The 14,063-nt window shown below is 45.8% G+C and overlaps 1 protein-coding gene across 1 annotated transcript in view; it reads left to right on the forward strand.

Moving 5' to 3' along the window:
• The window catches only part of tspan12 (tetraspanin 12), a gene marked incomplete at its 3' end in the record, with an annotated part of 55,645 nt that extends 50,951 nt beyond the window's left edge, over positions 1-4,694 (forward strand). Inside the window, exon 7 of the mRNA XM_083662845.1 lies at positions 4,356-4,694. Coding sequence (XP_083518971.1) covers positions 4,356-4,694 — 339 coding nt within the window. The remainder of the gene's footprint in view (positions 1-4,355) is intronic.
• Between the last annotated feature and the right edge of the window lie 9,369 nt (positions 4,695-14,063).

The following is a 14,063-nucleotide window of genomic DNA, read 5'->3' on the forward strand; positions in this document are numbered from 1 at the left end:
ACAAAGAGTTGTGTCTCAGAAATAAACATCATCGGGTAGTGTCGCGGTAGAAGAACAATGGCGGTATTAAAAGTCTCCACCTTGGGCAGAGTTTTCCAAAAGCTCCGTTTGCAGTGACCTTGAACGGCATTACAAGTACCCGCCTACGTATGGACACGCCCTAAGTTGCCTTAGTAGTCAAGGCAGAGAGATGGTCAGCTGCAGCCATGCATTCGTTGTCCTTTCCTTTATAATTCTCTTTTTATTTAGAAAAGTCTGAGATCACATATTTACTTCAATCAATTGGAACATTTTTCCAGAGTAGAGTAACCATTCATTCTTTTACATTCAACATTACACATTCATACATTTCGCGATTGTGCATAGATTTATAATCACAACTTGGTTCCAACACGATCAAAGTATTTCTGCTACTTTTCCTGTTTTATATTATTTACTAGTCGTAAAACAAACAAGAAACAAAAGAAAAACAAGAACAAAAGACAGAGGGGATGCTCTACTAGTTTGACAAAGAAACAGAAGAGGTACAAGGTTCTATACAAAGTCTCGTCTTTTAGGTGTTATAAACTCAATCCACTTTTCCCAAATCCTCACAAATCTGTCCTTCTTGAGTCTCAGCGAAAACGTAAGTCTTTCCTCGTTGTCCTTTCCATCTCGACCCTCCTGACGTTTGCTCCTAGTTTGAGACGAATCAAGAGAACGAGCCGAGAACCATATGCTTATTGCTTTGACCTTTACTGACCTCTTTGCTCCCCTTATTCCGGCACAAGAGGAGACCTGCTCACTGGCTCTATCCAATGTGGAGAAATGCAATTTGTACAGCGTTTTCCCACTTTAAACATTCACAACAACCTATTTCCCATCAGAGGCCATTTGCAGCCCGAAAGTCCCTGCTGTGTTCAATCAGGGGAAAGGAATCCATTCAAAGCAATTAAAGCCAATGCCAGGACTGATAGCGATGCCTGCGCTCTGGGCCTGGGTTGCCAGATTAGGCAGACACAAGCATACCCATTACAACTAATCAAGGTAGCGCAGGGACAAGGATCACTGCTGTTGAGGGCTGAGGGTGAATCGCTGGCTGGTTATGTCTGAGGATAATGTACATCCATACGTACAGCAACAGAACAACACAACCACACAGTTTTCAGCCAAGGCTATTCACACGTTTTCTAGTTTGGGGTAGTGAAGTTGCCACATTACATCGATACAAAGAAGGATAAAACCAAAGGTTAGTGAAAAAGGAAGCCAATGCAGAAGTGCCTTAAACCTGCTTTCTTTCTAATGGCCAGCAGGGGTCGACGCCATTGGCCACAAAAAGAAGTGTGATTGTATGGAAGACAATGGGCAAATGACCCTACTGTACTCCTCACTTGATTAATGACCTCAGTAAACACGTTCCTAATGAGTTTATGTCTGAATCTCTAGTTTCAAGTCTTCTTCAATAGAGCATGATGTTCATTTAGTACATTATGATCCCATTTAGAGTGCTTTCTCACTGGCCCCCAGGTACCATTCCCGAGAACACTTGTCCCCAAATTAACCCCAGTTTCGGAACATTTGATGAGTGTGTTGCGTTCCGTTCCGTTCCGTGCTTGGGCGCACAACGGGGAACCGTGACAGGATCCACTTGAAAAGGTGGTTTGGGAGCGCTTTGGCGTGCCCGGGCACGGAACACTTGCGAGTGTGAAAGCCAACCGTTCCAAACATAGACAACAAACGGGCGACGATAAACTCCAGGCATAGTTGATGACGCAAGTGCTCTCTGTTCCGTTTCTGAGCGCGGAAGAAATATTGTAATGTGGAAGCTGACCAGTGGGGGAGAGGGGAGGGGGGGCAATCGTTCCTGGGTACGGAACGGAACGGAACGGAACAAAAGCAATCGTTCCCAGTGAGAAAGCAGCCTTAGAGTCAAACAGACGATAAAGCAGACTGTGCTCTGGAATGTGATTGACAGGTCGACAAAAATATGAAGGGAGGGAAGAAAAGAAAAAGTAAAAAGTACAAGGCAACAGTAAGCAGATAATGCAGTCTCTCTCTGGGACAATCTGTAACAACAGCCCATGTGACTTTGTTTTCACCTGTGATTGGACCAAGCAGGGCTCAACCAAGTTTTGAGGTTGTGGTTTCGAGCATGAGTCCGTTTTGAAAGGCGGAAGACTGAGAAACAACTCAAAGCTAACATGAACCACGGCTAGACAGCTGTCTACCCACTTTGTTGTTCTGGGTTCAACATTTAGGCCCACTTTACAATCTGAGGTTTGAACGCCATCCTCCCAAAGACTGAAAAGCTTTGAGAAAAATACTTTCTACCTTCACTCGCCGTCTTTCTTTCCTTTCTGTCTTCCTGTGGCGCTCTCTCTTTCTCAACGTCTGAATGAGTAACTGTTGTGTTTTTGCAGTACAACTGTGGCAGATGTAGCAGATGTAGTGGTCACAGAGAGCTGCAGTAGGGCTCCTGGCTAAAGAGAATATCAGAGCAGAATATTTCATATCCCTGACTGTTAAGGAGAAAACACGCACATCCAAGTCCAAAATCCCTGACTGTTACCACACAATAGAGAGCCAAAGTGGAACGTCACTTCCTGCTTCAGCACTGTACCAGAGATTTTCATCCGCCATTTATTTTCCCATAGACATTTCCTAAAATGCTTTCACTTGTTCAAACCAAATGGTACAGATATATTCAGAAACAGGAGAGATCGCATAACATTTCACTTGGACCAAAACGTTATTTTTTCAATGTTGTTTTTTTTAGTTTTGGTCAGAATGAAATGTTCTATGGTCTCTCCTGATTCTACATATAGCTGAGCCATTTGGTTTGAACAAGTAAAACTATTTTTAGCATTTTACGAATTGTCTATGGGAAAATAAATGATGGATGAAAAGCTCTGGTACAGTGCTGAAGCAGGAAGTAGGCGGTCACTTTGCCTCTCTATACAATATACTTACACCTATTTCAGACTGCAGTGCAGTGCATATAATATTGATATTTGGATTGTATTTTTTTAATATACTTTTATTTATACTTTATACTATTTATTTTCATATTTTGATCAATTTTTCATATTGTAAATCATCTTTGACGCAACTCCTACTTTTGTTATTATGTATAGCCTAATAATGCTGTAATAGAGATTCCCCCCCTCATACTTCCCATTCATACATTGATTCTACTTAACATGTTGAAATTGTTGGTTGCATATTATGTTCATACCAACATAATGTTTTTCTATTTCTCCCCTTCTGTATTCTATTACTATTTGCTGCTGCAATTACCAAATTTCTGCCAAGGGCTCATTAAACATTCAGCATTATCCAGTGGTGGAAATGTCCAGGTTTTACTGTGGGAACCCTACTTAGGAAGCAGTCCCCCCTGAATCCCCCTACACACTCCTCCCCCCTGCTAAAATCTTTTTTTTTTTTTTTTTTTTTTGCCAAGATCTACTGATTATTTCGCTTTGATTGTATTCATGACAGACTTGAAGACACATTGACATTGACACTGCTTATTCCGCTTCCAAATACATGCTCTCCTACTCTCTGCTCCTTTCATGCTGCCCCTCTATAAAAATAGTTTTTTATTATTATTAATTATATATATAATTATTATTGTTTTCAGATTTCCCCCCCATTTTCTCCCCAATTGTACTTGCCTAATAATTCCCCCCCTGCTGCCCTTATTGGCTGCCCCGGTCACTGCTCCAACCACTGCCGATCTGGGGAGAGCTGTAGACTAGCACCATGCTTCCTCCGACACATGCGCAGTTGCAAGCCGCTTCTTTTCACCTCACAGCGGGGAGCTTCACCGACAAGACGTAGCACGTTTGAGGATCACGCTATTCCCACCAGTTCCCTTCCGCCCGGAACAGGCTATGAACGGATTTGCACGAAACGTGGGAGAAAAGCAGGTCATGATCCAACTTGATTAACTTTCCACGGCCACTGGGGGCGTGGCAATGGGTGTGGCCAATCACAAAAGTGTGCCTACAGTAACTTCCAAACGCAATCATGTGAGACCAATAAACTTTGTAGCAAGGTTGGCAGAGGTATGTACTCTACACTCCTGGTCCTGTAATACAGCTAAAGGACCTACTCAAAGAATTAGAACCAACTAGCCTAACTTAGTATTTTGAAAACTGGTTTGTACAGACATATTTTTGCAAACTTATTTATTTCAATTCTATCATTCAAAACAGATGGCAATTACTGGCAGCTTGGCCTTTGTAGAAGCTAATTCTTCCCTGTTTGTTCCTTTCCCCCCTCCTTTTCCGAATGTGTGTGTGCGTGTGTGTGTGTGTGTGTGTGTGTGTGTGTGTATGTGTGTGTGTGTGTGTGTGTGTCCTTGTGTCTCGCAGGGCTGCGGGCCGAAGATCTACAGTTTCATCCGTGGGACGAAGCAGCTGCAGGTGTTGCGCTTCCTGGGCGTGTCCATCGGCGTGGCCCAAATCCTGGCCATGGCGCTCACCCTCACCCTGCTCTGGGCCCTCTACTATGGCCGCAAAGCCCCAGAGCCGGCCCCCGCACAGCCGGTCGCCACACAGGACGACGACGCCCCCCTGACAGTCACCCACGGGCCCCCAGGGGACGTCCCCAACTCAGGCTGCACCCGAGCACCCAACATCTGGGCCAACTCTCCCAATACCGCCGCCGCCACACCCAACGGACACCAGTTTGAGATGGAACGGCTGTCCTAGCAGAGGGCTAGCTGCCTGAACGCATCCATACCCCAAGAACACTTATACCTAAAGAGGGAAATAATGAGTAAAATCCAGATTTGAGGGTGGACAAATATGTCAGGAGGTGACAGATCTTGCAGGAACCTTGTGGGAACAAAGAGGTACGAGCAGTAACGTTTCTAAAGACAACGTCCCCGAACCGCAAGCAAAACCCTGAGGAGATGATGTGAAGAAGCAATGGTCTACGGGTACTTTGTTCATGGTACTTCACGGTTCGTCTTTAGCATCACACTTTGCCACCGCAGGAACATGAGCACTAATGGAACGACCACTATCTGAGAAAGGAGGAATCCCTTTGTCTCCCTTTACCCGTGCCATTAACAAGCATCTCATGTCCAGATTGTGATTCAATATAATTTATCCATAGTACATTTCCACCAACAGTGAAATTGGATTTCTTTCTTTTCTATCCATAAAAATCCAGATTTTTTTTATCCCATTTTTATCCCCCATTAGTGCTAATTTAAATGTATTTATCCTGGTTGCTGCTCCACCCTCTGTCAATCTGGGGAGAGGGCACGCACTCCTCACGGCGTCCCAGGTGGGAATCGAACTCGGGACCTTCTACCTGTGAGGCGACAGCGCTACCACTGCGCCACCGTGCCCCCCTGAAATTGGATTTGTATTTCCTGCTGAAAACACAGATTAAGCTCCTCTTATAATAATTACGTTCCAGAAATTGACAGTGAACGCATCGTCTCACTTGTTCCCCAGCATCCTGACAATCCATTTTCCACCATTATACTGTGTGTTATTTTCTGCCTGCCTCCTGTTCAAATTTGCATTTGCTTCGTGGTTGGATTCATGCACAAAAAGTTCTTTCCACAGTTGCTATAATATAGCATACGGTAATATATATGTGGATGGGAGATGGATTGCATTGCCTTCCCTGGATTTGATTTGAATTGATTTGCTTTTCTTCTATCAGAATGGGATGCTGCTTAAAGGGGAAAGAAGTGTGTATGTAGCAAGAATTTAGATGCACACTGACTGTTACAGTAGTTGGTGCCTCAATCATATAAAACTTTACATGCACTTTGAGTGTGTATGATTGCACATTACATACTAGCCACATTTATCTCTCTTAACCTTTGAACTTTACTTTTTTTTCCTTTCTTTTTTTCTTTAACCTTTATACAGGGGGAGTCTCACTGAGAGCAATGCTCTCTTTTTCAGGAGTGCCCTGTTCACATTCACACACACACACACACATTCATACCTGGGAGCTGACCAGTACAACCACAGTCTGATCTCCTGACCACTGATCAGCTCCACTGGAGCAGTTGGGGTTAAGGGCCTTGCTCAAGGGCACCTCGGTGGTGGTAATGAGGGAGGGGCAAGCACTGCTTTTTCACTTTCCCGAGCCAGATTTATCCTACCGGTCCCGGGGATTGAACCGACGACCTTCCGGTCACAAGCTCGCTTCTCTAACCGTTGGGCCACCACTGCCCCACATGCGAAAGCTCCCAACACTGGGTTGCACCAGTATAGTATAGTTATTTTTTTGCTCAAAGTGAAATGTTTTATGGTCACTCATGATTCAGTAGGTGGCTGGTTGGCTTGGTTCCAGGCTTAAAACTCTTTATATGACTATTTTTCCAAACGTCTATGGAGGAAATTAATGGGGGAAGTCTGATGGAACCTCTATGGAGAAAATGAATGGGGGAAGTCTGATGGAACCTCTATGGAGAAAATGAATGGGGGAAGTCTGATGGAACGGTCACTGTTGAGCTCTATTGAGACATTTCTACATCTTTCAGTATTCAGCTCAACAGCAGGAACAACTTTTGGATTCGCAAAACAAAACTTTTGGATTCATGAACAAAGGTTTTTGATTCGCATTAGCCTCATACATTTTCATTCAAAAATGTATTTTAATTGCAGTAAAATATATATATATATTGCAGTGCCAATAGTTTTACTCTCAAATCTATGTTTTGATTGCAGTGTGGAAAGTTTCGCTCTCAAACCTATTCGGTTTGATTGCATGATAAAGACACACCTTATTCCTAGCTGCAATGATGGTTTGCTATGTGAAATATGGGTGCTTCTTCTGGTGTCATCCTCCCAGGCCTCTCCCCCCCGTTGCTGACACGGACACAACATAGTCCATCTGTAAACGATGTTTCAAAGCTGCAGGCGAAGGGAGCAAATCACCTCCAGCTTGTCCAAACATCTCGCAGATTAATATCCTGACAGTCAGGATAAGACAAGTGAGGACCTGACTTGTTCAAAGACTTGTTCAAAAAGTAATTTATGTTCTCCAACCAGTTCCATGCAGAGTGTGGATGGGTCTTACAGATGTCCCATGTTGGCGGATGGGCGGAATAAGTCGTCAAACAAGTGTTATTTTGACTTTTTTCACCGTCGGAGTTTGACGAGGAAATGCACTCCGTACGAGCGCCGCCGACCCTTTGCCAACAAGTAATGTTGACAACCAGCTGCTATATTGTGGAAGGTCAGTCACGTTCTAGACCGGATATTGCACCCATAATCTTTTTACAGTGGGGCATTCAAAAATAAGGTGGATAGGACAGAGGATGGGCCTGCAATGGTGGAGATGAAATCCCTTCTCCCTCTCCCTCTCCCTCTCCCTCTCCCTCTCCCTCTCCCTCTCCCTCTCCCTCTCCCTCTCTCTCTCTCTCTCTCTCTCTCTCTCCACACACTCTCGGTTTGCTCAGCTGGCAGCTCCACAACACGACGGATGATTTATGAGGGAGGGATGGGCGTGTTGGCCCGCTGTCATTTTGGCTTACAAAAGACATATTGTTTTCTCTCTGCTCGCTGTCTCTGGCCGCCTCCTGCCTCATCCATCCACCCACTAATCTGTTGGAGATGGACCCACAGTAAGGTTCTACTCACTAATCTGTTGGAGAGGGACCCACAGTAAGGTTCTACTCACTAATCTGTTGGAGATGGACCCACAGTAAGGTTCTACTCACTAATATGTTGGAGAGGGACCCACAGTGAGGTTCTACTCACTAATCTGTTGGAGAGGGACCCACAGTAAGGTTCTGCTCACTAATCTGTTGGAGATGGACCCACACCCACAGTAAGTTTCTACTCACTAATCTGTTGGAGAGGGACCCACAGTAAGGTTCTACTCACTAATCTGTTGGAGATGGACCCACACCCACAGTAAGTTGCTACTCACTAATATGTTGGAGATGGACCCACAGTAAGGTTCTACTCACTAATATGTTGGAGATGGACACACAGTAAGGTTCTACTCACTAATCTGTTGGAGATGGAACCTCAGTAAGGTTATACTCACAAATATGTTGGAGATGGACCCACAGTAAGGTTCTACTCACTAATCTGTTGAAGATGGACCCACAGTAAGGTTCTACTCACTAATCTGTTGGAGATGGACCCACAGTAAGGTTCTACTCACTAATCTGTTGGAGATGGACCCACAGTAAGGTTCTACTCACTAATCTGTTGGAGAGGGACCCACAGTAAGGTTCTACTGACTAATCTGTTGGAGATGGACCCACAGTAAGGTTCTACTCACTAATAAATTGGAGATGGACCCACAGTAAGGTTCTACTCACTAATCTGTTGAAGATGGACCCACAGTAAGGTTCTACTCACTAATCTGTTGGAGATGGACCCACAGTAAGGTTCTACTCACTAATCTGTTGGAGATGGACCCACAGTAAGGTTCTACTCACTAATCTGTTGGAGATGGACCCACAGTAAGGTTCTACTCACTAATCTGTTGGAGATGGACCCACAGTAAGGTTCTACTCACTAATCTGTTGGAGAGGGACCCACAGTAAGGTTCAACTCACTAATCTGTTGGAGATGGACCCACAGTAAGGTTCTACTCACTAATCTGTTGGAGATGGACCCACAGTAAGGTTCTACTCACTAATCGGTTGGAGATGGACCCACAGTAAGGTTCTACTCACTAATCTGTTGGAGATGGACCCACAGTAAGGTTCTACTCACTAATCTGTTGGAGATGGACCCACAGTAAGGTTCTACTCACTAATATGTTGGAGATGGACCCACAGTAAGGTTCTACTCACTGATATGTTGGAGATGGACCCACAGTAAGGTTCTACTCACTAATCTGTTGGAGATGGACCCACAGTAAGGTTCTACTCACTAATATGTTGGAGATGGACCCACAGTAAGGTTCTACTCACTAATATGTTGGAGATGGACCCACAGTAAGGTTATACTCACTAATCTGTTGGAGATGGACCCACAGTAAAGTTCTACTCACTGATATGTTGGAGATGGACCCACAGTAAGGTTCTACTCACTAATCTGTTGGAGATGGACCCACAGTAAGGTTCTACTCACTAATCTGTTGGAGAGGGACCCACAGTAAGGTTCTACTCACTAATCCGTTGGAGATGGACCCACAGTAAAGTTCTACTCACTAATATGTTGGAGATGGACCCACAGTAAGGTTCTGCTCACTAATATGTTGGCGATGGACCCACAGTAAGGTTCTACTCACTAATCTGGTGGAGATGGACCCACAGTAAGGTTCTACTCACTAATCTGGAGATGGACCCACAGTAAGGTTCTATTCACTAATCTGTTGGAGATGGACCCACAGTAAGGTTCTACTCACTAATCTGTTGGAGATCAAGGGTTCAAGGGTACTTTATTTGTCACATACAATGTCATACAAGGTAAAACATGCAGTGAAATGAAATAGGATTAGGTCTCTGCCTCTACACTGTGTCAAAGAAGAAAGAAAACAGCAATAATAACAATAAAAGACACAGGACATAAGAGTCATCAAGTGCTGATCATAAAGTGCTAACCATTTTAAGTGCTGTACAGTATTGTACAGTATCCTAAGTAAAAAGACCAAATAATTTAAAAAGCAGTAGCTTTAAAAAAAATACCAAAATGTAACCAATAAATAATTGTTAGAAAAAATAAAAAGCGTGGCCACGTCCTATAGGCCTACTACTGTCTTGCATTTATCATGCGGACAGCCTGGGGCAAGAAACAATTTTTCAGCCTATCAGTCTTTGCTTTCAGGCTGCAAAGGCGTCTCCCGGACCTCAGCAGGGTGAACAAGCGAGAATCGGGATGTGTGAAATCCTTCAGGATTTTTTGAGCCCTAGCTCTCACCCGCTTTGAATATGTGTCCTGGAGGGTGGGCAGAGACACTCTGGTGATGCGCTCCGCTGAGCGCAACACCCTCTGCAGGGCTGCCTGATCCCGATTTGTACTATTTCCGTATCAGGCTGAGATGCACCCAGTGAGGACGCTCTCGACGGCTGAGGAGTAGAAGGTCTTCAGGATGGATGGTGCGACCTTGAACTTCCTCAGCCGCCGGAGGAAGTACAGGCGCTGCCTGGACTTCTTAAGCGTGTGCTCCGTGTGTAGGCTCCAAGTGAGATCCTCACTGAGGTGCATACCTAGATATTTAACGCTGGAGACCCTCTCCACAGGCTCCCCCCCGATGGTCAGTGGGGTGTACCCGCTACTCTTTTCCTCCTAAAGTCCACCACCATTTCTTTTGTTTTACCAACATTCAAGGACAGGTTGTTGGACTGACACCACAGCGCTAGGTCCGCTACCTGGCTGAGATAAGCCTGCTCGTTATTGTCGGAGATCAAACCCAGCACCACGGTGTCATCAGCGAACTTGAAGATGGTAGTAGAGCTGTTCGAGGCCACACAGTCATGTGTGTAGATATTATAGAGCAGCGGGCTCAGGACTCTCCCCTGGGGGGCGCCTGTGTTGAGGGTCCGTGAGCTCGAGGTGACGCCACCGCCCACCCTCACAACCTGGGGGCAGCCGGTGAGGAAGTCCAGGACCCAATTACATAGTTGAGTATTGAGCCCCAGTGACCTCATCTTTGCTGCCAGGTGGAGGGGGACTTCCCTAGACCTGTTGGGTTTATACGCAAATTGGAGGGGGTCAAATGAGCTAGGCAGGGAGGAGCAAATGTGCGGTTTTACTAACCTCTCGAAACATTTCATAGCCACTGAGGTCAGTGCCACTGGACGATAATCGTTCAGACATGATGGTTTATTGTTTTTGGGCACAGGGACAATGATAGACCGCTTAAAGCAAAGTGGGACTGTGGCTAGGGCTAGATGTATTGAAGATGTCTGTGTAAACAGGGGCTAGCTGGTTGGCACAGGATTTCAGGACCCTCCCAGGAATACGGTCAGGCCCTGCAGCTTTCCTCCCGTTTACCCCTTTAAACACCCTCCTCACATCACTCTCACTGATTGTAAATGGGGGGACCCCACTAGACCCACCACCATCAGCTAGAACCGTTAAGTTGTTATCACCATTTGTCTCAAACCTGGCGTAAAAAACGTTCAATTCTTCAGCAAGGGAGGGGTCATTACACACCATACGGGACTTATTTTTAATGTCAGTAATAGTCCGAAGACCGTTCCACACTCGGGCAGAGTCACCAGCATTAAAGTCTGCTTCCACCTTGTCCTTATAGCGGCGCTTTGCCTCCTTGACAGACCTCCTCAGGCCATAAGCTGCTGCTTTATATCCTGTCATGTCTCCCGATATAAGACCTGCATTATAGGAGGCAGTGCGTGCCGTTAGTGCTGCCCGCACAGATCTATCGACCCATGGTTTTTGGTTTGGGAAAACTTTTATTTTAACAGTCTGAATAATCTCATTGGCAAGTAGGGAGATATAACTCCCAACTACTTCCGTAAACTCACTGACGTCAGCGGAGGTCACGCGGAACATCTCCCAATCCGCGTTCTCGAGAGCGTCCTGCAGCGTGGCTTCCGACTGGTCGGTCCAGCGCTTGACGTCTTTCGTCACCGGAGCGTCTCTCTGAATCCTCTGTTTATATTTTGGAAGTAGGAAGATGGCGACGTGGTCCGATTTACCGAAAGCTGGCATGGAAATAGCTTTATAGCTGTCCTTAAACGGCGTGTAGCAGCGATCCAAGATATTACCTCCTCGCGTGGGAAAGCGGATATGCTGTCTAAATTCCGGCAAGCCCCGGGAGAGGTTAGCCTGATTAAACTCCCCGAGGGCGATAAAGGCAGCTCCCGGATGGCGATGTTGATGTCTATTTATCACCTCCTGCAACTGGGCTACGGCGGTGTCCTTGTTGGCTTGTGGAGGGATATAGACAGCCGTAATGATTACCGCTGAAAACTCACGGGGCAAGTAATGTGGGCGACACATGATGGACAGATGTTCCAGCTGGGGAGAACAGGCCCGGGAGAGAACGGTAACGTTCTTCGGGTCACACCACTTGTTGTTGATCATAAAACAAACACCTCCACCTTTGGATTTGCCGGATTCCTCCGTTCTGTCCATGCGAACGGTGTAGAAATGATCGGCCGGTGTGATGGAGTGATCCGGGACGGAGGGGGACAGCCAGGACTCAGTGAAGCAAAAGATGTTACAGTCTCTGATGTCCCTCTGAAAAGCAATGCTTGCTCTGATGTCATCCAACTTGTTTTCCAAGGACTGGACGTTAGCGAGCAGAATACTAGGCAAGGGTGGTCGGTTTGCCTTGCTCCTCAGTCTGTTATGGATCCCCCCTCGTTTCCCACGGTGTTTCTTGGCCCATCTCCCGCTGTATGTCCCGCGGCCTACTTGTTTGTTGCCCCGGAGGATCTCAGCTGGAAACGCCCGTTTGGTCTCGATCGACACAGGAATAAAAGGTAGGCCTGATTGATCTCTGATCTCTAAAAGCGTTTGGAAATCGTATGTGATCAGACTAGTGGTTTGATCGACAAGACAGATTAGAGAGAAAAGAAAGACATAAAGAATGCACAGTCTAAGCAGAGCGATCCCGACGGCGTCTGGACACAGCCGCGCCATCTTAGAACATCATGGATGTTCCCACAGTAAGGTTCTACTCACTAATCTGTTGGAGATGGACCCACAGTAAGGTTCTACTCACTAATCTGTTGGAGATGGACGCACAGTACGGTTCTACTCACTAATCTGGAGAGGGACCCACAGTAAGGTTCTATTCACTAATATGTTGGAGATGGACCCACAGTAAGGTTCTATTCACTAATATGTTGGAGAAGGGACCCACAGTAAGGTTCTACTCACTAATCTGTTGGAGATAGACCCACCGTAAGGTTATACTCACTAATCTGTTGGAGAGGGACCCACAGTAAGGTTCTACTCACTAATCTGTTGGAGATGGACCCACAGTAAGGTTCTACTCACTAATCTGTTGGAGATGGACCCACAGTAAGGTTCTACTCACTAATCTGGTGGAGATGGACCCACAGTAAGGTTCTACTCACTAATCTGGAGATGGACCCACAGTAAGGTTCTATTCACTAATCTGTTGGAGATGGACCCACAGTAAGGTTCTACTCACTAATATGTTGGAGATGGACCCACAGTAAGGTTCTACTCACTAATCTGTTGGAGATGGACCCACAGTAAGGTTCTACTCACTAATCTGTTGGAGAGGGACCCACCATAAGGTTCTACTCACTAATCTGTTGGAGATGGACCCACAGTAAGGTTCTACTCACTAATGTGTTGGAGATGGACCCACAGTAAGGTTCTGCTCACTAATATGTTGGCGATGGACCCACAGTAAGGTTCTACTCACTAATCTGGTGGAGATGGACCCACAGTAAGGTTCTACTCACTAATCTGGAGATGGACCCACAGTAAGGTTCTATTCACTAATCTGTTGGAGATGGACCCACAGTAAGGTTCTACTCACTAATATGTTGGAGATGGACCCACAGTAAGGTTCTACTCACTAATCTGTTGGAGATGGACCCACAGTAAGGTTCTACTCACTAATCTGTTGGAGAGGGACCCACCGTAAGGTTCTACTCACTAATCTGTTGGAGATGGACCCACTGTAAGGTTCTACTCACTAATCTGTTGGAGATGCACCCACAGTAAGGGTCTACTCACAACTCTGTTGGAGATGGACCCACAGTAAGGTTCTACTCACTAATATGTTGGAGAGGGACCCACCATAAGGTTCTACTCACTAATCTGTTGGAGATGGACCCACAGTAAGGTTTTACTCACTAATCTGTTGGATATGGACCCACAGTAAGGTTCTACTCACTAATCTGTTGGAGATGGACCCACAGTAAGGTTCTACTCACTAATCTGTTGGAGATGGACCCACAGTAAGGTTCTACTCACTAATCTGTTGGAGAGGGACCCACCGTAAGGTTCTACTCACTAATCTGTTGGAGATGGACCCACAGTAAGGTTCTACTCACTAATCTGTTGGAGATGCACCCACAGTAAGGTTCTACTCACTAATCTGGTGGAGATGGACCCACAGTAAGGTTCTACTCACTAATCTGGAGAGGGACCCACAGTAAGGTTCTATTCACTAATCTGTTGGAGATGGAC

Source organism: Poromitra crassiceps (assembly GCF_964638095.1).
Source record: "Poromitra crassiceps genome assembly, chromosome: 2".
In the NCBI taxonomy this organism is placed as follows: domain Eukaryota; kingdom Metazoa; phylum Chordata; class Actinopteri; order Beryciformes; family Melamphaidae; genus Poromitra; species Poromitra crassiceps.